The 27,500-nt window shown below is 43.9% G+C and overlaps 2 protein-coding genes across 2 annotated transcripts in view; both read left to right on the forward strand.

The window, feature by feature from the left end:
• Positions 1-1,626: 1,626 nt before the first annotated feature.
• SCAI (suppressor of cancer cell invasion) lies at positions 1,627-12,308 on the forward strand (the record flags this gene model as incomplete). The annotated part of the gene is made up of 6 exons (XM_070956585.1): positions 1,627-1,726; positions 2,676-2,757; positions 7,057-7,129; positions 10,613-10,786; positions 11,780-11,880; positions 12,094-12,308. Coding segments are annotated over 6 exons (677 nt in total), but the record flags the coding sequence as incomplete, so codon positions are not given.
• Positions 12,309-20,701: 8,393 nt separating this feature from the next.
• The window catches only part of GOLGA1 (golgin A1), a 31,099-nt gene continuing 24,300 nt past the window's right edge, over positions 20,702-27,500 (forward strand). The window contains exons 1-3 of the mRNA XM_070956579.1: positions 20,702-20,766; positions 26,142-26,383; positions 27,069-27,159. Of these exons, the coding sequence (XP_070812680.1) occupies positions 26,249-26,383; positions 27,069-27,159 (226 nt within the window). The 5' untranslated portion in view covers positions 20,702-20,766; positions 26,142-26,248. The remainder of the gene's footprint in view (positions 20,767-26,141; positions 26,384-27,068; positions 27,160-27,500) is intronic.

Raw genomic sequence — 27,500 nt, forward strand, 5'->3', positions numbered from 1 at the left:
AAGACCCAAATGTTAAGAGAAGTTTCTGCTCACCTTGGTCTCTGCTTCTTTAGGCCGTGATTTAGACCGCATGTCACACCAAGCCTTGGTCTGTTAGGAAAACCCCCATGAATCATGTCATGGCTTGTTATAGTCACGAAGGAACATATCCAACGCAAAAGATCCATCTGATCAGAGTCGTTCCTGGATTTATGGACGATCAAGAGCTTTGGCTCTCCATTAAAAGGGTGCATTGAGTGATTGATGAGATGCCTTCAAGCCAGTAGTGGGTTTCACTTAACCTGTTTCCCCCAAAATAAGGCATCCCCTGATAATAAGCCCAATTGGGCTTTTGAGTGCATGGCAATAAGACCAGGCGCTTATTTCAGGGTTCAAAAAAATATAAGACAGGGTCTTATTTTCGGGGAAACACGGTATCTATCATATCTATCTATCTACTGTCTATCTTCTTTCTTTCTATCCTTTCTATCTATCTACTGTCTATCTATCTATCTATCTATCTATCTATCTATCTATCTATCTATCTATCTATCTATCTATCTACCCTGTTTTCCCCAAAATAAGACATCCCCTGATAATAAGCCCAATTGGGCTTTTGAGTGCATGGCAATAAGACCAGGCGCTTATTTCAGGGTTCAAAAAAATATAAGACAGGGTCTTATTTTCGGGGAAACACGGTGCCTTCAGTACTGGTTTGGAACTGTGAATGCACGCGTGTGCGCTCGCTTTGCTCGCGTGCAGTGCTTCTGCGCATAGCATCCATGATGACGTCTGGGTGGGTGGGTGAAGCCTCCTGCTGCCTCCGCCGCTACCGATTCGCCCGAACTGGTAGAAACCCACCACTGCTTCAAGCCAATCTCAACTCTTTGCAATCACCTCGATATCTCTGTGTGGTGAGGAGTCCTCAGTCAGACCTTTCAATGGAGAAGGGGGCATATAGTCCAGCATCTAACCCTGATTTATAGAATTGTCTTTCCCGCCCAACTCGGTTGGGCGTGAACAAATTTGTCTCCATTTGGGTTATTGGAAAAGTGCAGGCAAGTCCTTAACTTATGGCCACGATGGAGCCCCAAATCTCTGCCGCTGAGACATTTGTTGAGTGACTTTTCTTACCACGGTCGTTCAGCGAGTCGCTGCAGGTGATACATTAAGTCACCCGGTCATTAAATTGAGCCTGGCCTTCCCATGGACTTCGTTGGTGAGGGGATCACATGACCCCAGGACACTGCAACCGTCGTAAGTACATGCCAGTTGCCACGTGTCCAAATTTTGGATCTCAGAACATGGGGATGGTCGCCGTGAAAAAACGGTTGCAAGTGGCATTTTTCAGTACCGTCGTAACTTCGAACGGCCGCTAAACGAACTGCCGTAAGTTGAGGACTACCTGCAACCAACATATCCACCCTTTCAACCTCTTTAACTTCCAAACATCTCAGTGCTTCTCAAACCTGTCGGCCTCTAAGATGGATGGTTTCAACCCAAGGTTTGTTGTCTAGCTAGTCATCCCTTAGCTCTTTCAACTACTGTCGAAATTCTTCCTCCTGGAATCTTTGGGGTCCTTTATATTCTGTGTTTAGCTCGTCGCCAAGCCAGCCGCTGTCCTTACCTCCCATTTGCTCCCTGCAGGTCCCTACGATTTTGGGGGTGTCCTGACGAATAGCAACCGGGATATCATAAACGGAGACGGAATGCACAAACGGAACCAGTTGTACAAGGAAATGCATTGGTGAGTTGCTTATTCCTGGGAAACTGGACATCCTCTGCGAGACCGATGGCCGTAGACATCAAATTACCATATTTTTCAGAGTATAAGAAACACCGGAGTATAAGACACACCTTAATTTTTGGGGAGGAAAATAAGAAAAAAGCTGATTGGCGGGTGGATCAGCCTCCCGGAATACCCCCAATCAGCTGTTCCCAGAGGTGAATTTTAGCAACAGGTTCGTTGGTTGTGAGTTCTGCACCTAACTTTTTTTTTTCTGCCTCTGAAACTTCTGAAACTCTGTTTCAGAAAAAAAAAAAAAAATCTGCTTCTGAAAGCCTCCGAAACAGAGCTTCAGAAAAAAAGCCTCTGAAACTTTATTTTTTCTGAAGCTCTGTTTCAGGGGCTTTTTTTCTGAAGCTCTGTTTGGAGTCTTTTTTTCTGAAGCTCTGTTTGGAGGCTTTTTTTTCTGAAGCTCTTGTTTGGAGGCTTTTTTTCTGAAGCTCTGTTTGGAGGCTTTTTTTCTGAAGCTCTGTTTGGAGGCTTTTTCTGAAGCTTCTGAAGTGGTGAATCCTGCTGGTTTTGTCCGGCTCACGGTTTGGCAAACCTGTAGTGGCAGCAGCGAGAGGCTCCGCCCACCAGCCCAGAGGTCATTACTTCCTGGTTTTAACCAGGAAGTAACCCATTTTTGACCTTCTGCACACGCGCAGAAGGCTTTGCGCATGCACAGAGGGTGAAAAATTGGACGTGACGATGGCACTCGCGCGCACTTCTGAACCGGTAGGGAAGGTAAGTCGATTTCACCCCTGGAATATGGTAGTCCTTGAGTTACGATCACATGGGAGCCCAACATTTCTGATGCTAAGCGAAACATTTGTGAAGTGAGTTTGCCCCATTTTACGACTTTCCTTGCCGTCTCTTTCTTACACATTCTGGATTTCTTCCCCCTCTCTTTTTTTTTTTCCCCCTCCAGCTTGCACCCTGGTGATCTCTATCCTTTCACCAGGAAGCCTCTGTTCGTCATAGTGGATTCGTCGAACAGCGTCGCCTACAAGGTAAGCCTATTTAGAGTTACTAGTCCTCTTGAGCATATCATCCAGGGGATAATATTGGGCTTACGTATGGAATGGAATGAAGAGGCCAAGAGGAGGAAATTAGCCTAATGTTTGAGAAATACTTTCTAGGATCTAGCCCTTAAGTTGCAAATGAGGAATAAACTGTAAATCTATTTTTCTCCCAGATTTAAAGGGTTCTACCCTGTTTTCCCCAAAATAAGACATCCCCTGATAATAAACCCAATCGGGCTTTTGAGTGCATGGCAATAAGGCCAAGGGCTTATTTCAGGGTTCAAGAAAATATAAGACAGGGTCTTATTTTCGGGGAAACACGGTAGAAGAGGAAAAACCTGAACTTGATTTAGTATTCTGCACAAAGCATCTATTTTGGAGCAATAATCCAGAAAAAAAACCATACAAACCTGGATGACATAAGTTCTAGTCCCGGCTTAGCCATAATAGCTATCTAGGTGACTTTGGGCCAATCAGCAGGAGACTGGGAGTTTTAGTTCTGCCTTAGGCATGAAAGAGCTGGCTGGGTGATTATAGGTCAGTCAGCAGGAGACGTGAGTTGTAGCTCCGCCTTTGGCATAAAAGGTGGCTGGGTGACTTTAGCCCAGACGCTAGGAGAATGTGAGTTCTAGTTCCGTACTAGATATGAAAGCTGGCTGGGTGACTTTAGGCCAATCACCAGGAAACGTGAGTTGTAGTTCCGCCTTAGGCATAAAAGGAGGCTGGGTGGCCTTAGGCCAGACACTAGGAGAATGTGAGTTCTAGTTCCGTCTTAGATATGAAAGCTGGCTGGGTGACTGTAGGCCAATCACCAGGAGACGTGAGTTGTAGTTCCGCCTTAGGCATAAAAGGAGGCTGGGTGACTTTAGGCCAGACGCTAGGAGAATGTGAGTTCTAGTTCTGTCTTTATAAAGACAGAACTAGAGTTCTGGCTGATTTATAAAAATGATAACGGTGGACTATAAGCAAATATCTGTTCTTGGTTTTCCAACGTTCCTTATGGAGTTAAAGCACCGAGGACTGCAGGGAAATCCTGCCATTTACACGTGTTTTTCCCGCATTCATGCCTTGCAGCGGCCCTTCCTTTGAAGTTGGTTTGTTCTTGCGATTCACAAGGCCTGCTTGATGGATTGGCCTGTTGCGAATTGCTAAAGCTGGCCAACTGAGCTGGCCAGCTCCACGGAGCACTTTTTGGCAGCCATTGTTTATTTATTTCCACCCCTTCGTTCATCTTTTCTTCCTTTTTTGCTAAGGCCAGCAACTCTGCCCTGGCTGCTATTTTGCACAGACCTGCAGACAGGAATTATTTTCCCCCCTCCCCCAAGCTCTTCAACTCATAAATCTGCTTGAGCTAGCTCCGTCTCAGACAGAAGCATTGTACTTAATCAGCACATTGCTAAAAGACGGGGAAGAAAGAGAGAGCGGGAGGGAGGGAGGGAGGAAGAAAGAAAGAGGAAAAAGAAAGACAGAGAAAAACAGAGAAAGAGAAAGAAAAGGGAAAGAGAAAAAGAGAGAAAGGGAGAGAGAGAAAAAAGAGAAAGAAACGGAGAAAGAAAGAAGAGAGAAAGAAAGAAAAGAGAGAAAGAAAAGAGAAAAAGAGGAAATTTATTTTATTTATTTATTTATTTATTGCGATTTATATGCCGCCTTTCTCCCTAGGGACTCAAGGCATCTTACAAAATGACAACTTCAATACAAATCACAATACAATACCAAATTAAAATCAGTAACCCAATTAAAAACGATTTAAAATGAGGGAAAGAAAGAAAAGAGAAAGAAAGGGAGAAGAGAGAGAAAGAAAGGAGAAAAGAGAGAGAGAGAGAAAAGAGAGAGAAAAGAGAGAAGGAGAGAGGCAATGAAAGAAAGGATGCCGAGCTGGGGAAATGAGTATTATTCTGAGTAAACCCTGCTGGTTTTTAATATATCATTTTAGGAGGGATTAGTTTAACGAAACTTTATTGGTCTGACCCAGTGGTGAAATGTAAAATTTGTTACTACCGGTTCTGTGGACGTGGCTTGGTGGTGGTGGGGGTAATGTGACTGGGTGGGGGTGGCCAACTTTTTTTTTTTTTTAGTTTTAAAAGCATTTTTTCTACAACCTTGAGAAGTTGCAGAAAAAAATGCTTTTAAAAGCCTCTGACGATCAGGCAACTCAGCTGGGATCGTCAAAGGCTTTTAAAAGTATTTTTTTTCTACAACCTTAAGAGGTTGCAGAAAAAAAACGCTTTTAAAAGCCTCTGACGATCCCAGCTGAGCCGCAGGATCGTCAGAGGCTTTTTTTAAAAAAAAAAATTTAAAAGCATTTTTTCGGCCAAAGGGGGGGTGGAAAGCCTCTGATGATCGCGCAGCTCAGCTGGGCATGGGGCGGAGGTGCAGGGATTTTTGCTACCTGTTCTCCGAACCACCCACCACCATCGCTCCCGGATCGGGTGATCCGGTCCGAACCGGGAGCATTTCACCCCTGGTCTGACCCCCTCGGAAAAGGAATTGTTGTTTTATAGGTTAGTTCCTCAATATCAGGGAGGAAATACAAAGCTGGTGCAGTTGCTGGCACCCAGGTAGTCCTCCACTTACGACCATCCGTTTAATGACCGTTTGAAGTTGCAACAGGCACTGAAAAAAGTGGCTGTTTTTCAGGTGACATAAATTCTGGGCTCAAATGCAGCCGTAAGTCGGGGACTACCTCTGTTCTCAGTTCCCCCTCCCCCCCGGGTTTACCCCCTGCTAAAATTCAAAGCATCCTCCCCCTATCATTCCCGCCGCGAGGAATATGCTAAGAAGAAGAAAGAAGTCCTTGGCAAGGAAAAAAAAAAAAAGCAATTTTGCTTCTCAGCATGGGCCTTCCATGCTGGGAGAAATATCCCGTTGTGTCGTCCATATGATTTCCTGATGCACAACGTAAACTCCTGTTTACGGATTCCTGAGTCCGACAGATTGAACACATGCTTCTCGTACAGAACTGGATGTGGGCGTGGATTTGATTAAAAATTCCTTTTTCTTTTTCTTCTTATTTACTTTATTCATTAAACGTGAAACTCGGTCAACCGAACATTCAAAAATGCGTCGCAAATACCCTTGACAGGTGCTAATGGTTGATACGGGTTGCTGCCAGCGTCCTAGTTATCCGCCGAGTATCTTCTTAAAATATACAATGTTCCGAGTAGCAAAAGTTTTTTGCAGTTCCGCTGGTGTCATTGCAGGAAGCTGCAATTTCTTGATGTGTTTTGTAAAATTCTGGGACGTGGTGCAGGGGTGAAATGCTCCCGGTTCGGACCGGATCGCCCGATCCGGTAGCGATGGCGGTGGGTGGTTCAGAGAACCGGTAGCAAAAATCCCCACCATGCCCAGCCGAATCACACGATCATCAGAGGCTTTTTTAAAAAAAAAACTTTTAAAAGCATTTTTTCTACCACCTCTTTGGCCAAAGAGGTGGTAAAAAAAAATGTTTTGAAAAGCCTCTGACGATCCCAGCTGAGTTGCCTGATTGTCAGAGAGGCTTTTAAAAGCATTTTTTTTTCTGCAACCTCTTGAAGAGGTTGTAGAAAAAAAGGCTTTGAAAAGTTTAAAAGAAAAAAAAAAGTTGGCCACGCCCACCTAGTCACATTACCACCACCACCCCACCAAGCCACGCCCACCGAACCGGTAGGAACAAATTTTACATTTCACCCCTGACGTGGTGCCAACTGCCCCGATGACAATGGGTATTGCTGTGACATGTTTCATCCATAATTGCGTAGTTTCGATGGGCAGGTCGCGATATTTCGTGATTTTTTTTCCCCCAGTTCTTTTTTTTTTTTTTAATTTGATTTATATGCCGCCCTTCTCCAGAGACTCAGGGCGGCTTACAATGCGTTAAGCAATAGCCTTCATACTTTTGTATATTTATACAAAGTCAGCTTATTGCCCCCACAACTGGGTCCTCAATTTACCTACCTTAGAAAGGATGGAAGGCTGAGTCAACCTTGAGCCTTGGCGAGATTCGAACCTGCAGTAATTGCAGGCATCTGGTCTTAATAACCAGCTTAATAACAGGGTGCCTTAAACCACTGTACTACCAAGGCTCTTTCTTCAACTCTGACGTCTCCTGGTATCGCGATGACAATAAATAGTACATTTTGCGGTTTTCGACGACTGTGATATCTGGCGTGTTGTGTTCCAAATGACGATCTGTCTGTAGTCGAAAGTCCCACAAGATATGATGATGATGATGATGATGATGATGATGATGATGATGATGATGATGAGTGAAATTGTCTCCAAGACGCTTTCTTTCTGCTTCCTTTCTAGAATTTCACCAATTTATTCGGGCAGCCGCTGGTCTGTTTGCTTTCTCCGACCACATATCCGAAAGCGTTGCAAGGTAGGCAGTCACGGGATCGCGAGTTTTGGTGTGGGCTGAGAAGCTGTTTACAGGCAGTCCTCGACTTACGACAGCACATATAGCGACTGGTTGAAGTTACAATGGCACTGAAAAAAAAAATGGGACTCAGGAGCGGTTTTTTTCAGACTTACGGCCGTTGCAGCTGCCCCCTGGATCACGTGATCCAAATTCAGACGGACTCGTATTTACGACAGGCCGCGGTGTCCCGGGGGTGTGTATATCACGTGATTCCCTTTGGCAACTTTCCGACAAGCAAAGATGACGGGAAAGCCAGATTCGCTTAACAATCGGGTTATTAAGCTACCGGGATTCCCTTAAGGATTGTGGAAACAAAAGGTTGTAAAATGCGATAAAACTCCCTTAACAACTGTCTCGCTTAGCAACAATTGTTGGCTCCATTGTGGTCGTAAGCCGAGGACTGCCTGTACTTCCGGTTTCTGGCAATAAATAAATAAATAAATAAATAATAAATAAATAAATAAATAAATAAATAAATAAATAAATAAATAAATAAATAAATAAATAAATAAATAATAAATAAATAAATATCATTGTGGGCAATGAATTTGCTTAACGGTCGCCGTGTTCGCTTACTAAAAGGTCGTAAAATCAGGCACGGGCTCAATGACGGTTGTAAGTCGAGGACTACCTGTAAGCTGACGGATGATGTTACTCACGAAACGTCGGCAAGCCAGCCGCTCGGCTCAGCGTGAAGAATGAACGCTGAGTCTCGAACAAATTCACTCAAGCCTGATCTCTCATACAATTATAATTGAAAGATGCAAGTAACCTGGTTATAGTCATAAGTGAGAAGAGATAGATACTAGTAAGAAGAATAGTAATGCAGACTTAGTGAATAGTTTGACAGTGTTGAGGGAATTATTTGTTGAGCAGAGTGATGGCGTTTGGGAAAAAATTGTCCTTGTGTCTAGTTGTTCTAGTGTGCAGTGCTCTATAGCGTCGTTTTGAGGGTAGGAGTTGAAACAGTTGATGTCCAGGATGCGAGGAGTCTGTAAATATTTTCACAGCCCTCTTTTTGACTCGTAAAGTATACAGGTCCTCCATGGAAGGCAAGTGGGTAGCTATTGTTTTTTAGCAATTAGGAAGGAGAATGGCACCGCTTAGAAGCGATCTGTGGTTCCCATGGTTGTGTAGGACAGAGCCTTAGAGCTCGGTGTGACCTGCCAACAACTCCCATCCCGTGGGCTTTTGGAATTTAAGGAATGTCCTCGGTTTCAGGAATGGGGAAGGCAGGAAAAAAAGTCCTCAGTGTTATTCTGATGATGATTAAAAATTCCTTTCGTCTCGGAAGAATTTTCACAGCTGTCCAACTTCGTAAAGGCAACGTTTTCATGCCAGCCAGCCAGCAAAATTCTCTGCCCATTGCACAATTCCTGGAGATTTTTTTTTAATCAGACCGGAGGAGAGAAAACTAGGATAAAGAAAGCTTGGATGGAGCCCCAGGAACGTAGCTTATCTTGGAATCGGGAGTCCGTAAATTTTTCATTGGAATGTAGAAGGAGTTCCCAGGCCTCTCCCCGTTGAGTTTTTATGAGAGACAGGGTGGAATTTAAAAACTGCAGAGATCCTCTTATTAAAATGTGCTGGAAAAAAAAAAAAAACAGCAAGTCCTCGTTACATGTAGCCCTCGACTTACAACAGTTCATTTAGTGAACTGTTCAGTTCACTAAACAGTTCAGAGTTACGACATCATTGGGAAAAGAAAAAGGACTAACTGTACAACAAGGTTGCACTGGGTGTTGATATTAACAGCTGTTTTGTTTCAAGCCAAGCTGACTTTGTTGGTTGGGATTGATTTAGCGGAAACTTTACTTAGCAAATGTCTACGGAGATTCTCTGTCATCCATCAGCTCGTGGTTGTCCCAAAGGGTTTTTTTTTTTTCAAGAGGCAACTGGACTTCCTTTGTTTTTCTTTTGAAGACATTTCGCTTCTCATTCGAGAAGCTTCTTCAGCTCTGACTGGACGTTGGGGGAAATGGAAGGATTTATACTCCTTGCAGACTGCTGGTCTTTTGCGTCCTTTTTAGACTCATTGAAGCCACGTGGAGGTTTATCCTTTCCATTCCCCATCCTCCAGCCAGAGCGGAAGAAGCTTCTCGGATGAGAAGCGAAACGTCTTCAAAGAAAAACAAAGGAAGCCCAGTTGCCTCTTGGAAAAAAAAAAAAAAAAAAGCACCTTAGGAATTCGTAGTTGGGAGCTATCTAATTGACTGGTTTGAAAGGCGGCTCGATACCAATTAATTTTCCCACCCGTTTTTCCAGTCCCTATAAACTGTAACTGGTGGAGTGGTGTCACTCTCAGAGAGAGACGCCCCTTCCCCAACTCCTTCCCAGCATGAAGTCCACTCTCGTGACATAATTTGTGGCACAGGAAACTTGGTGATCAGCCCTGAAGGCATGAGAGGAGCTGGAGATTTCACCGTTTGGCTTTTAGAGGTAAGTTCTCTTCCGTCACGAGGGGGAAAGAAAACTCTCTGGGTTCCTGGAAAAATGGTGAAAATATATATAACTTCGGTTCGAAGTTACAATGGCACTGGAAAAAAAAAGGGATCCGGTGACCGGTTTCCACACGGCTGTTGCCGCGTGATCAAAATTCAGACCGTCTCGTATTTATGACGGTTGCAGTGTCCCCCGGGGTCACGCGATCCCCTTTTTCGGGACCTTCGGACAAGCCGAGTCAGATTCACTGAACGAATCCGTGTGGCTTAACGTTAACGACTGTGGTGATGGATTCACTTCACCGCGGTGAAGGCAAGGAAGGTTGTAAAATGGGGGCAAAGTTCACTTAACGACCGCCTCGCTTAGCAACGGAAATTCGGGGCTCAAGTGTGGTCACAAGTCAAGGACTATTTGTCATCCGGAGGAATGTTTTCTTGAATTTGGCGACTCTTAAAATGGCTGGACTTCCAACTCCCAGAATTTGAAATCCTTCCCCCATCTTAAAATTGCCACCAAGACTGAGAAGAACTGGTACAGAGTAAGGCCGGAAACAGAATTTTAAAAACAACAAAGACAACCACAATAACGACACCAAACGGTGAATGTCTCCAGCAGAGAGAGGGGGGGGGGGGAAATACCATTCCCCAAAAACTCCTATGGATTAATTCATTCCATTTTGTTTCCGTACTACCAATTTGCAAACGGACTGGGACGGTTGTATAATTCACCCCCCAAACACGGGGACGGTAATATAAAAACGACACACAAAGGATCGTTGTTAAAGCTACCAAGCTCTTATTATAAATTATCCTAACCAGAATGAATAAAGGGGCCTTCAATAAATGCTCTTCTGAACTTCTCAGCAACGGTTGGAGAATTCAGAATTGTCATTATCGGTCATCTCTGTGTCTCTCTCTCTCTCTCTTGCTCACTCGCTCGCTCGTGCCTTGTTTCTCCTGGGTACAATGTGAAATTGTTTTGATTTTTGTTGTTGTCTTGTAGATCAATCACAACGAGGAAGCCTCTTCACGTTCTTCCTGAACAACCCTCTAATGGCATTCCTGTTTGTCTCCGGATTATCAAGCATGCGCAAAAGTCTCTGGGACAAATGCCACGATTACCTTCGTAAAATCAACCGGGATATTGCACAACTCTTGACTCATTCCCGCTCCATAGGTATGCGTTAGCCCTGGAAGCCATCCTTCAGACCTGCCATGTTGACTACTGTGAGAAACTGGGAAGGGGGGGGGGAATTGTATGGAGCCAGGGTGATATGTAGTCAAAATAACATTCCTTTCTCAGAGAGTCAAGGACATCTTGCCCTGCACCTGGAGGGCTGGAACTGGGAGGCATCTCCAGTTGGGACGGTGCTTGGATTAGACCATGTGATGGACTTGTGGGTGTTGGGCAGGGACTTGGACTTTCCTTTGGGTGGGGAAAACCTGGGAGCTTTCAGATTCGGGTTTTTCCCAGATGTGCCGATATGACATCTCTAATAAAATGTAACTGCGAGGAATTTCAAGCCTCGGAGTTTCCTTTCGTTGGGGGGTGTTACTTGGAAACCAGTTGATATATTGAAAGGAAGAGGTGTCTCAGTGGCTAAGACGCTGAGATTGTTGATCAAAAGGTGGGCAGTTCAGCGGTTCGAATCCCTAGCACCGCCTAACAGGGTGAGCTCCTGTGACTTGTCCCAGCTTCTGCCAACCTAGCAGTTTGAAAGCAGGTAAAAAATGCCAGTAGAAAAAATAGGGACCACCTTTGTGGGACCGTAACAGCGTTCCGTGCGCCTTTGGCGTTGAGTCATGCTGGCCACAAGACCACGGAGACGTCTTCGGACAGCGCTGGCTCTTCGGCTTTGAAACAGAGATGAGCACCGCCCCCTAGAGTCGGGAACGACTTGCACATATGTGCGAGGGGAACCTTTCCCTTTATATTGAAGTAGGTTGTGTTAGGTAGAAGTTGAAGTACATCGTGTTAGGTATATGTTGAAGTAGGTTGTGTTAGATGTAGGTTGAATTACATTGCCTTAGGCATAAGCTGAAGTACATTGTATAGACTTTTTTTCAGCACCATCGTAACTTCAAATGGTTATAAATGAATGGTCATAAATTGAGGACTATCTGGTAATCTAATTTCAGTTTTCTCTCTTTCTTTTCCCCCTCATTATAGACCAGGCCTTTCTCCAGTTTTTTGGAGATGAATTCCTGCGCCTGCTTCTAACAAGGTTTATTTTCTGCTCAGCTACCATGAGAATGCACAAAATCTTCCGGGTATGACAATCTATCTATCTTTATCTTCCTTCCTTCCTTCCTTCCTTCCTTCCTTCCTTCCTTCCTTCCTTCCTTCCTTCCTTCCTTCCTTCCTTCCTTTCTCCCTCCCTCCCTCCCTCCTTCCTTGTACCACCATTCTGATGTCCTTTTCAGAACTGTTGCGTTGCTCTTTTGTGGCCGTTTCCTTATTTTCCCTTCTTTTTCCTCCAGCAGGAAACGAGGAATTATCCCGAATCGTATCCTCAACTGCCCAGGGATGAAACGGTAGAAAATCCACACCTTCAGAAGCACATTTTGGAATTGGCTTCGATATTGGATGTCCGAAACGTATTTTTGGAGACTACCCTCGATGATTATTAAGTGCGGAGAAAAAAAATACACACGGTCCGGAGGTTTTCACTGGAGGGTTTTTAACCCTCGCTGCAAAAAAAAAAAAACACATTTTTTTTTGGAAATGGTGCAGTTTTCTAAACGCGATCATCCACTCCACACACACACAAACACAGGAATTTACTTGAGTTTTATTTTTGAACTTGACAGGTGTTTTTTTTCTTTTTTCTTTTCTTTTTTAAAAAAAAAAGGAAAATGGAAAGAAGGAGGAGGGGGCACGGAGCTGTTCCATTCTCCGCGGGATGCAGTTTTGATAAAAAAAAAATAAAACAAACCTCTCCTCACGAAAAGTTTTACCATTTTAAGACTGAAAGCAATCTGGGAGGTTTTGAAGCTCTCTCTCTTTTTTTTTTTTTTGATTTGGAAGACATCGCTGGCCACGCAACAACAATAACACACACACACACAAACGCATGCTCTCCCTCGAGATTGAAAATGCAGCCAGTCACTTTTAAGCCCTCGTGTGCAAATTCTTTATTTTTGTACTGTTTTTAAAAATTTGAAAGCAAAAAAAAAAAAAAAAGAAAAAAAAGGAGAGGAGGGTGAAAAAAAAATTCAGAAAATAATAATAATAATAATAGTAATCTTCTATTCCCCAAAGATTTAAAAGCTGAATGGCGGGACTTCAAACGGTACAAAGCAGACAGCAATAAGCGTGAATTGAAATCAATATGCTTCATCGAGTTGGGTAAACTTAAGCAAATGTAGCGCTGTCCATAAGTTTCTTTTTTTCTTTCTTTCTTTCTTTTTTTTTTTTTTGAGAAAACAGCCTATATTGCATGTTGATGCTGGGCTTTATCCCTCAAAATCTAGAATTTTGGCTCGTGGCCCATTATCACCTCAAAAAGATTAACCCCCTTCTTGGTCTGTGCATTCCTTCAGTTTGGGCTTCAAGTCGCGAGCAAAAAATAAAACAACTTTTAAAAATGCCACCCCTTTCTCTGCACGTAACCGTTGTCAATCCTCGCTGCAATATTGGAAGGTTCTCTCATGACCCTTCTCCCCCAACCCTTCCACCTCAAACTTCTGAAAGATCTTCTTTCATCCCATTCCTACTCCGATGGCAGAAGTTCAACCGGTGAAGAAAACAAAAGAGAACAATCACTGCCTCGCCTCTCTGCTCAAGCTGCTCAAAAGAGGAAAAAGTTTTAAGAGAGGACTCCTCGTCTCACCTTCTTACTGCCAGGGAAAAATGTCCACTTTGCGGAGCTGTTGATAGACAAGAGGAAGACCAATAGGACTCGTTGGAGGACTGACCTCAAAAGAAACTTTGGTTTGATGAACTTTTGGGAAAAGGTGAGGAGGAGAAATCTGAAAAGGTTTCTCTTTGGAAGGGGAGAAGAAGAAGACAAGGGAGTTCTCACCCATGGGCTTCAGCATCTGGATTTTAAGGGGCAGACAACTCTAGAACTGAGACCTATCTCCAAAGCTTCGTCAAAGCTTTCTTGGAAGGACCTCAAGTTCGCATTTCTTGGCCTCCTCCAATCCGTCTCCGGTGACTTGGGCTTGACGTAGCTAGAACAACAATGGTCCCGAAGGACGAATTTTAACGCTCGTGGGCCCAGCGAAGAAGTCCTGTAGGATGGAAAACGGGACAAGCGTCTCAATCAAGATTGAGGAAGAGATCTGAGGAAATCAATCCATGGGGTTGATGTCCATGTGCTGCTGTTTTCAAAGATCCCATCCTATGCTTCCACCACCCCCCACTCAAAAAAAGAGTACACTGATGAAATTCAATGTATTTGGACTAAACTAGAGCGAACGCACAATTCCACTTTTTTAAAGGGTGGTAGGGAATCTCCGAGGAAGCATATTCCATAATATATGAAGGGGCGCTTTTGAAAAGTTGAGAAGATGACGTGAAAGAAATGGGGTCCTTCGGTAGCTAGGATGGAAGGAGGCTGGAAGGAGGAGAGCTGAGGAAGAAGGACTCCCTTCCCTTGGTCTGGATGTCCAAGGAAATACGTGTTTTTTAATCTCAACGTCTGCTTCTTCCAAGGGTCCTACAAGCTGCTTGGCAAGCGAGGACACGGCTCAGCCAGCCCTTCAAGAAGTAGCAAGGTTGGGAATAATCGGTTGCCGTTTGGAAGAAAGGCAACCTCGGGAGGGATAGTAGGATGGTGCCTTAGGTCGGGCCTAAAGTGCAATGAAGATGATATTATAGATGTTGAGTTTTTTCTTTTTTATCTTGCTCTTTTGAGGAAGAAAAAAAAGAAAGGGAGGAGAAGGAAGAAGGAAGGAGGTAGTTCTGGTTTTGAAATGCCTTCATTGTTGACTTGGCAATCAAATAAGCGGCTTCATAGCAAACTCTGTTTTTAATGGCGTTCGGTTTGGTCTAGGCGCAGTGCATTTCCTTCTGTGGTGCTTTGTGATTTCCGCAGCGGTGCAGCCACGCATCCGTCCCACCTGTGCTCCGCCTGCCGAGTTGTAAATGTGTACGTGTGCATGTAAATATGTAGATATATTTATAAATAAGGAAGACCTCGGAACCATGGTTGTACAATTATTATTATTATTATTATTTTTTAAAGTTTAGGTAGATCCTGAACCCAAGCCACGCCCTCAAGGTGACGTCGTTAAGAAATGCTCTTCAGGTTGTCACGAGTCCAACAACCTGTTGACCTGTCCGCCCGGATGCTTCAACCCCCCTCATGGCTAGGTTCTTTGGGTGTCCTTCCAAGTTGACCTCCAATGAGGTCGTTCTGGAAGATGTTTGATTATAAAGACATCGCCATTTTCTCGCAAGCATCTTCGTTGGAGTTCAACGTTTGGCTTGGTGTTTCTAGTTACATGATGATGGTAGGATTGTCCTGTGGTCTTGCTCCATCTGGCCTTAGTATCATCATCTGGCTTGGCTCTGCATACGCATGGAAGGGAGAACTTTACTAGTGCACTTTCTACTGACCTAATGTCCTCCAGATGTCACCGAAGGGTGGGGAAACTTGAAGTCCACAGATGTTTAGGACACCAGTCAAGGAGGTCTATCTTACTGTATCCGCTGGTACGTGTAGGTCACAAGCATAAAGTTATGGATAAGGCCTTGAAAGAGAAGACACTCACTTTTAACCACAGAAGGTCTCTAGTTTTGACCTTGGTTTGACATCCCGGTGGGCGAGGAGAGGAATTTAAGTGCCTGATTCTCTAGAGATGGTAACTTCTGCTTTGCCATCAGCATTGGGTGCTCTAGAAAAACCAGATTTCAAGGGAAGGACACCTATTTTAACTTCCCGGCGACACCTGCCGCGTTTTAGTTGTCTGTCTGTCTTTCTGATGCGTAAATTTCAGACATGGTCCTTACGAAAACTTAATGAAGTTTGATGCTGAAAAAAGCTAAATGGGAAGGAAAGAAATCTTGAAAGGGGGGGTATTCTGATGAGACAGTGCTGGAGCGGTTCGTTTTCTTTTTCAGTTTTACTTGGAAACATGCCCTCCGCTCTCCTTTGAAGATAGGTAGAGGTCTTTCCTTTGAGATATTAACAAAGGATTTGTGAGGAAGAAACGTTTTGAGAAATCGGACCCGTGTCTGCTTATCCTGTTGTCGTAGGGCTTGTGTGAAGGAAGAGGGTGGATTTGGACATCAAGACGGGGAGAAATCTCTATTGCATTCTTGCAATAGACACCTGGATTGCTTTAATTGCCGAAATTTGTGTTGGCTCTGGTGTCCCTCCCCAGATCATAATTCCGTGCCGTGCTGTCTTTCACCGGGCCTTTCAACGAAGATGGGAAATAGCTTGAAAGCAAAGATAAGACATCTTAACCAAGATGGGACCAAAGCCTTGTTAAATAGAATGTAAATATCTACCAGAGCTTAAGCACAACAAACCAGCTTTTCTTTCTTTGTCCTGTCGAGGCAGCTAAATAGACATGTGCAGGTATAAAGGGAGAATAAAGCAGCAACAAACAATGCTTCCTGGGATAAGCAAACACTAACTTATTACTTTCAAGGAGGCATCTTTCTAGTCAAATTTAACATTATTCATAGTGTTCTAATGTGTTATAGGTCCCTCCTTCCTTCCTTCCTTCCCTCCCTCCTTCCCTGTTTCCCTCCTTCCTTCCTTCCCTCTTTCCCTCCTTCCTTCCTTCCCTCCCTCCTTCCGTTTCCCTCTTTCCCTCCTTCCTTCCTTCCCTCCTTCCGTTTCCCTCTTTCCTTTCTTCCCTCTTTCCTTCCCTCCCTCCCTCTTTTCTCCCTTCTGTTTGTTTCCTTCCCTCCCTCCCTCCTTCCTTCCCTGTTTCCTCCCTCTGTCCCTTCCTTCCTTCCTTCCTTCCTTCCTTCCTTCCTTCCTTCCTTCCTTCCTTTTCCAATGTTCAAAGCAAAATGTTTCATAAACCATTCTTGATACATCGTTTTTCAGCTTGTCTTTTATTGGCGGTTTAGAATTCTAGTAACGACAAGGCCTCACGATCAATTCAAGATCTGGGCCCCCCTTTTTCTTTTCTTTTTTTAAGCCTACCCTTTGGTAGCACTTTTGCATGGTTCCGTGTATTTTGTTTGTTTTTATGAGTCTTGTAATCCTCTTTGAGTGGCACATGCTTGGACTTCATTGTATTTTTTTAAAAAAAAAATGTGGCATGGTCTCAGCCGTCGCAATCCTCTTTTAAGCCCTTTGATGGCGTGGGAACGTTTACAGAAATTTAGCACTGAACCCCGCTGCACACTTTAAAAAAAAAAAAAACAACACCACAACTACCACAACCTGTTGTTTCCATTGGCCGATATTTGCTGAGTAATACGATGAGTTGAGTCAGATTTAGAACAGATTTAATTGAAATCTTGCAGTTGGCAAGGGACTTTCTGGATTTTCATCTTTCGATTTATGGATGACTTAATATGGACCCAATGCAGTGCTAACAGCTTAGAGAGAGTGAGAGAGAGAGAAAGAAAGATAAATATAGAAAGGATATCTTTTTCGGACACTAATGTTCGTTCCAGTAAGATAGGATTTGCACTATAATTCAAACCAACTTGCAGGAACTAAAACGCTAGCATGCATTTCTCGATTTGAATCTTGGTAGGGCACTCTTATCGCCTTGTGCTTATTATTAGCAACATTTTTCTTCGGGGTTTTTTTTTTTTCCTCTTTAAAAAAAGAAAATGAAAGCGGACTTTTTCTTTTTTTTAAACACCATGCCTGGTTTTTGTTCCTAAAAAACGCACCCCATATTTGGAAGTCGTGATAAAAACCTTTTTTTGCCTTCTTAGTGGTAAAAAAATAATAATAATTATCTAGGCAACGCTAGTCTGTAACCGACTTGTTATTGAAGTGTGACACAAGTGGTAGAGAGTACATACCCACAACTGTTTTTCTCTTAGCATCTCCGCTAAAGGGATGGAAGCACAACTGTTTTTACATTGGCCAAACTCGTTCGAAGTGCTGCTATTCTGTAGTGCATGTCGTCTTGCTGTACATACATTGCTCCTGTCCACGGTGCCATTTTTGATACCCTACCACGTCTTGGTGCCAACCTATCCATGTGATGACTTGAGATTTCTACAACATTCCTGATCTGACACTCTTTTATTATTATTTTTTCCCCCTCCTCCCCGATGACTGAGAATTTTTCGGGGTGGGGTGGGGGTATTCTGCTTTACGTCCTTGTAAATGGTTACCCACCCACCCTTCCTCGACCTGCCAAGAATGAATGGCACCTGTGCCATAAGGTCCAGTTGATGTGGAAATCGGTTTCCTGTAATCCTTGTTACACGTGTCTGTTCTGACGTTATCGGAATCCTGTAAGCCATATAGCTTATTCATCCATCTGTCCTTTTTTTTTTCCTTTTTTGTTCTTTCGAATTTTTCTCTCCCCGTCGGTTGGCCGATTGTTGATCATTCACACTGTGGTTTGTGCTGGTGTCTTTTTTTTTTTTTTTTTCCTAAAGGGTTCAACACTTTTTTTTTTTTTTTTGCTTTTTGAGCACGATATGGGGCAACTTCTGTAGTATCTATCAACAGCTCCCCATGGTCAACTCTCTCCAAGATAACAGTGATCACTTAATATCGCAGAAATGAGGGAGAGAGTGGGGAAAAGACTCGTTAAAGAAAGTATGCCAAGGAAGGGACAAAAATGAAATGAATGACCCAAAATTTAAAAAGAAATTAAAATGACTTCACATAATTTGTTGAATTGGCCCCATGGCGATTGGCCGTGTTGAGTTGGCTGCGGTGGAGTTGCCCCATTCCGTCGTCCGTCGGCGTCTTTCGATTTGACGAGTTGCGGGAAGACGGTTTCCATCCCGTCCGAATTTTTCAACCAAACACTGTGATCCTCTCTAGAGAGAGACCCCACACAGCGTCCATGGGGACGAGAAACACTTGTCAAGAACCAACCCACATACCTGGCTTTTCTGTCGCCCGAGAAGAAGGGTTTTGCTCTTGGTGTATTGAAGATTTTTTTCCATGTCAGTTATGTTCACTTAGAATGTGAATACATTCGTTGGTTGTGTATAAATGGGTTTTTTTGTATCGAGCCCCACTCGGATTATATGTATAACCAATATACAATAAACATATTTGCTTAATGCTGTTGTCAATTCGTAAAGCATTCCGGGCCTGCTCTCGAGTTGCCATTGGTGGGAGGGGGGGGAAAACTGATGGAGCAACATGGCAGCAATCATGGTAGCACATTCCACGCATATCTTTCTCAAGGCCGCAGCCTGTTGTGACCCATCAGTGGCCTGTGCAGCTAGTACCTGATTCCGACAGCGAGGAGGCTGGTGTGGTGCTGCGCGAGCAGCCTGTGCAGCTGGCACTCGAGTCGGACAATGAGGAGGCTTGAGAAGATGTAGTGCCAGAGGTGGGGATTCAGCCAGGGCCTTCAGAACCTCCAGAAGCTTCTATAAGTGAAGAGGAAGAAGAGGAGGAGCCTCTTCTCGATGCACGAGCGCGCAGAGCTGCCAAAAGGCAGGAGTTGCTCCTCAGGAGGATGTCCCCTCGAGAGTAAGGCTTGGGGCTAATTGGCCACTCCCTTAGCCTATTTCAGGAAGGACAATGACTGATGCAATTTGCAGGAGACAACTTGTTCGCATTCCTTTGTGTTTGGATTTTGTTTCTCTTACCAGTTTCCTGCAAATTGTTTCTGGGCAGTCTGCCAACCACAGTAAGATCACAGTTATTATTGTTTGGATTTGTTTCTTGGTTCGGAATAGACTGATTTAAATTAGTAAACTAGGGTTTGTACGGACTTTGTGTGTGCTGCATTCTTTGGGGTCCGTAGCTGGGGCAGAACACAGCCTCGGTTACCAAAGCTAGCAGCATGTTGCTCAGCACTCATGTTGCTGAGTGAGAAATTGGTTAAGGGAGTTTTGCCCCGTTTTACAACTTTTCTTGTCACGTTTGTTAACTGGATCACTGCAGTGGTTCAATTAGGAACATGGTTGTTAAGTGAATCTGGCTTGTCAAAACGTGATCCCATGACCCCGGGACACTGCAACCGTCATAAATATGAGTCAGTCGTCAAGCATCCGAATGTAAATAACATGACCAAGGCGATGCTACAGTAATCATAAGTCTTATTCTATTCCATTCCATTCCATTCCATATTTTCTGTTCTGTTCTGTTCTGTTCTGTTCTCTTCTATTCTATTCCATTGCATCCCATTCCATATTTTCTATTCTATTCTGTTCTGTTCTGTTCTGTTCTGTTCTGTTCTGTTCTAGTCTAGTCCAGTCCAGTCCATTCCATTGCATCCCATTCCATATATTCTATTTTATTCTATTCTATTCCATTCCATATTTTCTATTCTATTCCATTCCATTCCATTCCATTGCATCCCATTCCATATTTTCTGTTCTGTTCTGTTCTGTTCTGTTCTGTTGTTCTGTTCTGTTCTATTCTATTCTATTCTATTCTATTCTATTCTATTCTATTCCATTCCATTCCATTCCATTCCATTCCATTCCATTGCATCCCATTCCATATTTTCTATTCTATTCTGTTCTGTTCTGTTCTGTTCTGTTCTGTTCTGTTCTAGTCCAACGGACTCCCAATTCCCAGAATTCCCCAGCCAGCCTTCTTTTAAGATGCATACATTACTAACCTTGCTGCCTTAAATCGTAAGGCGTTTTTTTGTTTTGGGCATGGGGGGGGGGGTTTGCAAAATGAGAGTCAACGACGCATCCCTCTTTGACATTCTTAGCCAAACCATCATTCGTGGTCCCAAGGCCTGGGGGGGGGGGGGGGAAATGATGCTTAAACGCCAGCTCCTTCTCCAACCTGGCGCCCTCCCTATGCGCCTCCCGCTGAATGGCAAGAGGGTGACGTAAGCACCCTCTTTGGCCCCGCCTTTTGCCGCTCCACCTCCCTATCACGCGAGGGGGGCGCGGCCTCCCGGGGCCACTCCCCCTTTAGAACCAGCGCTTCCGTGTGTGTGTGTGTATATATATATATGCCTTTTTTTAAAACTCCCTTTTACGTCACTTCCGCCGACGGTTAATCAGGCCTCGGACGTCATTTCCGCTTCCGCTCTTGGTCGAGTTTCACCTTCTGTCACCATCAGCTGGTGAGTCGCTTCCTTCGGCGTCGTTCGTGACCTATTTTTATTTTTATTTTCTTTTTCGGGCTTGAGGCCCGGTAGGCCGCTTCGGGGTAATCCGGTCGACGACAGGTTAAGCCAGCTTGCTTTCTCTCTCTCTCTCCCCCCCCCTTTTTGTGTGTGTGTGTGTGGTGTTTGTTAAGCCGGTGCGCGTATTGTCCAGAGATTACGGTAGTCAGTTTTCTCTGTTTGAGCGCACTGCCCCCCCCCCCCCACTATCCACCACTGGTGCCCTCATTTTAGGGTAAATACGGTAACCAGGAAACCAGGAGGGTTCCATAAAGGGAAACGGAGGGCTTTGAATTCTTGGAGTAACCGGTCAAATAGGGTGCATGGGGGGGGAGGGGGGGAAAGAGGAGGAAGCCCCCCCCACTTCCTAAGCCCTCTTTCCTCCTAGGCCAGGAGTGGGCAATTGTGGCTCTTTTTACAACCTGTGGACTTCAACTCCCAGAATTCCTGAGACAGCTTGGCTGTCTCAGGAATTCTGGGAGTTGAAGTCCACAGGTTGTAAAAAGAGCCACAATTGCCCACCCTTGGTTTAGGATGTCTTGGCCTTTCAGTGGCTCCTAGGCGGGGAGCGGGGGGGGGGGCAAAATAGATGAGGTCCCCCCCCACAACAGGTGGTGAAACCCAGGTTAGCCACAACCCGGTTGGGTTGGGTTGGGTTGGGTTGGGGGGGTCTCATCGCGCCCAGGTGACCAACCCACCCGCCCACCCCCAATTGGAAAAGTCTGCTTTGCACAAGGGAAGGGCAAAGTTGGGGGGTGGGGGGCGGAGAAGAGGTTCCCGCAACCCCTTGAACCCTCTTGGCTTCTTCTGCCTGGTTTAGGGGCATTGTGTGAAGGCAGCCCCTGGGTAATTTTAGGAGGGTTGCTCTGTGTTGTCTGTGTGTGTTTAGATGGATGGATGGATAGATGATGGAGGAGAGGGACAGAGATAGATAGACAGATAACAGGCAGATAGACAAACAGATTCATAGATAGATAGGATGATACATAGACAGCCAGACAGATAGACACAGAGATAGATAGATAGATAGATAGATAGATAGATAGATAGATAGATAGATAGATAGATAGATAGATGGATGGATGATAGACAGACAGTCACATAGATAGATAGGATGATAGATAGATAGACAGACAGAGAGACACACACACACACACAGAGAGAGAGAGAGAGAGAGAGAGATGATAGACAGACAGACAGATGATAGACAGACACATAAATATCTAGGATGGTAGATAGACAGACAGACAGACACAGAGATAGATAGACAGACAGACACAGAGATAGATAGACAGACAGACACAGATAGATAGACAGACAGACACAAAGATAGATAGACAGACAGACAGACACAGAGATAGATAGACAGACAGACACAGATAGATAGACAGACAGATAGATATAGATATATGGGTGTGTACAGTTAATATCTCGGGTTTCTTCCCGTGTAATTGTAAAGATATCCTTAAAAGGGTGTATTAAAAAGATATATGGGTATATATACATATACACTACACACACATATATATATATGAATTGCTATGTTTATCTTTATATGTTTTGCATGGGTATATAAATATAAGAGTTGCTCTTTGTGTGTGTATACACATATATACATAGGCATGTATATGCGTATATACATATATATGAGGATTGCTATGTGTGGGTTACTATATGCTATGTGTCTATATATAATGTATAGAGAAGAGATTTAAATTGTGTGTGTGACATATATACATAAATGTGTGTGTGCGTGTTTGTGTATGTATATCTAATCTATATCTCTATATAAACAGAGAGAGAAAAAAAGGTGGTGCTATGTTGACTTAAAGCTTAGCTGATTTTTCATGCTGTATGACTTTTCTTGATGTTGACTGGTATAGCAAAAATATGTGCTGAAAGGAGAGCAAAGAAGCTGGACATATTCTGGACACCGGAAGAAAAAACAAAAGGTCCCATGTCCCGGTTATTTCTATTTTCTTCCCCGCCTCACCTCCTTTTGCTGTAGGTTTGATTAACTTGGGGAGTCCATATCAATACATTAAATTCAAGCACTGTTTTAGTTGTATTTATTCCTGGATTCAGTGGTCTCCCTCTCCTTACTGAACTTAAATTAACTCCCCCTCCCCAATGCAATAACCTGTTGAGGTCAGGTAAGCTAAGGAATAGGTACTGGTGCAAACGTTCATGTCCAATTGGGTTTTTGAGCATCTTACTCAAATTCTCTGCTCTCTCTGGACCACGCTAAACCATTTTTGGAGTCATGGAATTCCAAAGCTAAGCTCACATATATAACCATTTCCCAGACTTGCATAACTAATTCTTCCAATTATGGAGTCTTCTGGAAGATAAGCTACAACCCGACATAGTCTTCTTAACCTTAAATCCGTCAGGAGCGCATTTGAAATCTTTCTCCTCCTGTCATCTTGCTTTATTACTACTGCTTTCCTTCAGCACTGCCATTATAAGAGAGAGAGGAGTGTATTTTTAGGCATTAGAAATGAAGCTTCTCATTGCCATTAGTTCTTCTGCTTTCAGAATGAGAACAGAGTGCCAAATTTGGAATTGTGATCTCCAGGGAGACGTTATTTTATTTTTTATTTATTTATTTTTATTTTATTTTGAATTTGTATACCGCCCTTCTCCCTGAGGACTCAGGGCGGTGAACAGCCAAGTAAAAACATCAAGTACAAATATTAAAATACAGTTAAAATATACATATATAAATTTGGCCCCATTAATTAAAAACAATAAACAAAACACTTAAAAACACTTAAAAAATTAGGCCAGCCCGGCTTGCTGGAAAAGGAAGGTTTTAAGGGCACGGCGGAAGGCACCGAGGTCTTGGATTCTCCTTATCTCTGGAGGCAATTGATTCCAGAGGGTAGGTGCCCCCACAGAGAAGGCCCTCCCCCTGGGGGTCACCAGCCTGCACTGTTTGGCTGATGGCACCCCGAGGAGGCCCTCTCTGTGGGAGCGCACGGGTCGATGGGAGATTGTCGGTGGCAGCAGGCGGTCTCGAAGATAGCTAGGCCCTATGCCATGGAGCGCTTTAAAGGTGATAACCAACACCTTGAAGCGCACCCGGAAGACCACTGGGAGCCAGTGCAGCTCGCGCATTATCCCTGATGGTGATTATGTGAAACCCAAGTGTTCAATATTTGGTTTCTGTGCCTTATAAAACACCACTAAACGTCTTGATATAGTCATATTTAACATAGTATGGCAAAAAAAAAAAAAAAACCTTGGTATGGTTTAAGAGCCAAGGTGGCGCAGTGGTTAAAGTGCAGTACTGCAAGCTACTTCAGCTGACTGCTAGCTGCACTTCAGCAGTTCAAATCTCACCGGTTCAAGTTTGACTCAGCCTTCCGTCCTTCCGAGGTGGGTAAAATGAGGACCCAGATTGTTGGGGGCAATAGGCTGACTCTGTAAACCGCTTAGAGAAGTCTGTAAAAGCACTGTGAAGCAGTATATAAGTCTTAAGGGCTATTGCAGGTTAACTCTGCCCACTGCCAGCAGTTTGATTCTGAGAGGCTCAAGGTTGACTCAGCCTTCCATCCTTCTTGAGGTCGATAAAATGAGGACCCAGATTGTTGGGGGCAATATGCTGACTCTGTAAACTGCTTAGAGAAGGCTGCAAAAGCACCGTGAAGCGGTATATAAGTCTAAGGGCTGTTGCTATTGCTATCTCAAAATTACTCTGGTCACTGATGAGAGATCAGTATTTCAGTGCAGCAGTATTTAGTGTCAGGCAGCTTTTGCAGAGTTGCCTGGAACACCGTGAATTATTCATAGTGGTTTATATTGGTATCAGGTAGGTAGGTAGCCTGAGCTCACGAGAAGCTTATTGCCTTTATATGCTTGGTGAAAAGGCTGTCCTTCAGCTGATGGATCCTGCATTGGTAGGTTTATTTTTTTGCTGTTTAAACCCTGGTGCACCTCAATGGCAGAATCCCTCCGATATCTCAAACCAGCAAAAACCCAAGGTGTTGAGAAAGAGCCATCCTGTATTACAGTAATATCTTCCATATATTCTAATGCTTTTTGTGATTTTTTTTTTTTTTTTGGTCTTAGTCACGCCCTTGCTTTGAACAAACCCTGTTTGTTGTTGTAAAACTGGATTTTTCCTTCTGGTTGTGAAGAAACATCCTTTCTTTTCAGGCTTAACTGTACAGAAAAAAACAGCCAGCTGGAAATTGACCAGAAATGTATAACTTTGATTCAGTTGACAAGATGACATCACCATCAAGTTTTGATTGGAGCTAGTTTGGTCTAGTGGTTAAAGGCTCCAGGCGAGATTATGAGTTCAAGTCCTGTATTAGTTGTGAATTGAAAGCTAGCTGGGTGACTTTGGGCCAGTCCTTCTCTTTCAGCCCACCTTTTCCAACCAACCTAACAGGGTTGTTATTGTAGGAGGAAGATGCGTTGGATATGTTTGCTGACATGAATTATTCGTAAAACTAGTAAAGGCAATTATGGAATATTTTTCTTGCCCTAAATTAATAGACAAATTCTTTTTAAGCTATCCTTGCTGAATGTTATATGAGATCCTTCTTAATGTTCCTGTTAAGGAATTCGCAGAGCAACCCTTGAGTAGCAAGGGTGTGCACATGAAAGCGATTGAGACTGGTTACAAAATAAACACAGCCAACCCACAGATATACTGAGTTGTGTTTACTAGGAAATAGTAATAAGGCACAGTCCAATAAACAGTCCAGGTCATACACAGATAACCAGTAGATAGTTAAACAATAGTCCAGGGATAATCCAATAACAAAGTCTTCTTACCAGTCGTTGTAGTCATACACAATAATCAGTTCTTCTGTATTTGCAAACAGTAGCTAAACACAGCAAAGAGCAGTATCGATCAGCAAAGAGAGACAAACCAGGTTTCTTGCTCCCTCTTAAGGACATTGGCTACAGAGCTAACCAATCAGTATGATGCAATACAGCAATACAGCAGTCTTAAAGCTATAATGATGGTTTATACTGTATATTGCCAACGCAACAAGTTAGGTAAAATCATTTCCTAACAGTTCCCCTCCCCAGCTGATTGAAATACTTGACTAGGACCAAATAGATTATTAAAGGAACAATAAAGAATTGGATCCGTTTAAAGAAACACCAGCCTGCATCCTCATTGGCTAAACTGCTTGCAGTCGATCAAATTCTGTTGGGGTGAAGACTACAGTCCAAAAAAAGATTTTGATTATTCTGTACGTAGAGTTCATGGTCTTAAAGTGATTTTCCTAAATACCTTGATGATAATGCATGTGTGATGGTGGTGTCCAGTTTCCAAAAAAATTCTTCTTTTTTTTTTTTTAATCTACCAGCACGATTGGATTATGAGCCCCTTGAGGGAACGGAGCTGATTGAATGGAAGATTCCTGCCGTCCATTGCTGGGGGGCATCTGAGTGAGGGCACCCTAGCCAGAAGAAGATGTTTGCCAAACTAAAGAAGAAGATTGCTGATGAGGCTGCTACTACCCCACGGCCTGGGGGGCTAGCCAGGATGCCCAGATCGATCAGCAAAGAATCTGTCACGTCAGCAGGAGCAGAGTCGGGGGACGATTTCGTAAGTGTCAGAGGTGGCCATAAATTGTTTCTGTAAATATTTTCCCAGCCCTCTTTTTGACTCGTGCAGTAGACAGGTCCTCAGTGGAAGGCAGGTTGGTAGCCATTGTCTTTTCTGCAGTTCTGATGATCCTCTGAAGTCTCTGTCTGTCTTGTTGGGTTGCAGAACCAAACCAGACAGTTATAGAGGTGCAGAAAATAGCTCATATTACTTAGTGTGACTAATGCTTCCTAACATTGGTAAAGGACTCAACCGATCTGTTGGGAGAAGTTTGTAAAAAACATGAAATGAGTCGGTGCTTTCCTTACTCCTAGAGGTAGATTAGTCCATGAGGAGTTGGTTTCGGTGAGTTCTAGTCCCACCATAAGCATGAAAGCCAGCTGGGTAACTTTGGGCCAATCACCAGGAGACAGTTCTAGTCCCACCTAAAGCAGGCTGGATGATTCACTCTCAATCCAATCCACCTCACAGGATTGTTGTTTTGTGGGGAGAAAAATGAGGAGGAGGAGAGAATATTATCACCCAATGCCAGATGCAAGAAGGGGGAAAATCGTTTAAAATTGTTTATGTTATTGATAGTAAAGTTGGGATAAAAAGAAATTAAGGAAAATGGGGATAATATCCAAACTTTTTGTTTAATTCCAGAAATTAATCTGAATGTGTCTCTTGTGTTCTTCCTACCAAGCCATCCGATGGAAGCAGCTCCAGAGAAGACCTCTCATCTCAGCTGTTCCGAAGAAATGAACAAATACGGAAGCTGGAAGTCAAGCTATCCGGTATGTTTCTTGTCGTACAAAGAGGATACTAGTCAGTGGTGAGGTTAATAATTTTTGCTACTGGTTCGTTGGCCATGGCTAGGTGGGGGGAGGGGGGCATGTGACTGAGTGGGCGTGGCCAACTTGACGTCATTCACGCATGCCCACTCAGTCACATGACACCCCCCCTAGCCACGCCAACAGGAAAAGGTAGGAAAATCTTTGGAATTTCCACCTATCTACCTCCGCCCTCCCTTCGCCAATTGCCCCCATTTCCCCTCCTTTAGTGGCCCCGGCTCTAGCCCCGCTTCCTCTCCCGCCACCGCCTCTTTGTTTGTGCTGCTTACCTTCCGCGGCGGCTG

This window comes from Pituophis catenifer, unplaced genomic scaffold (assembly GCF_029215685.1).
Source record: "Pituophis catenifer annectens isolate HBS135680 unplaced genomic scaffold, rPitCat1.0.hap2 SCAF_101, whole genome shotgun sequence".
NCBI classification, from domain to species: Eukaryota; Metazoa; Chordata; class Lepidosauria; order Squamata; family Colubridae; genus Pituophis; species Pituophis catenifer.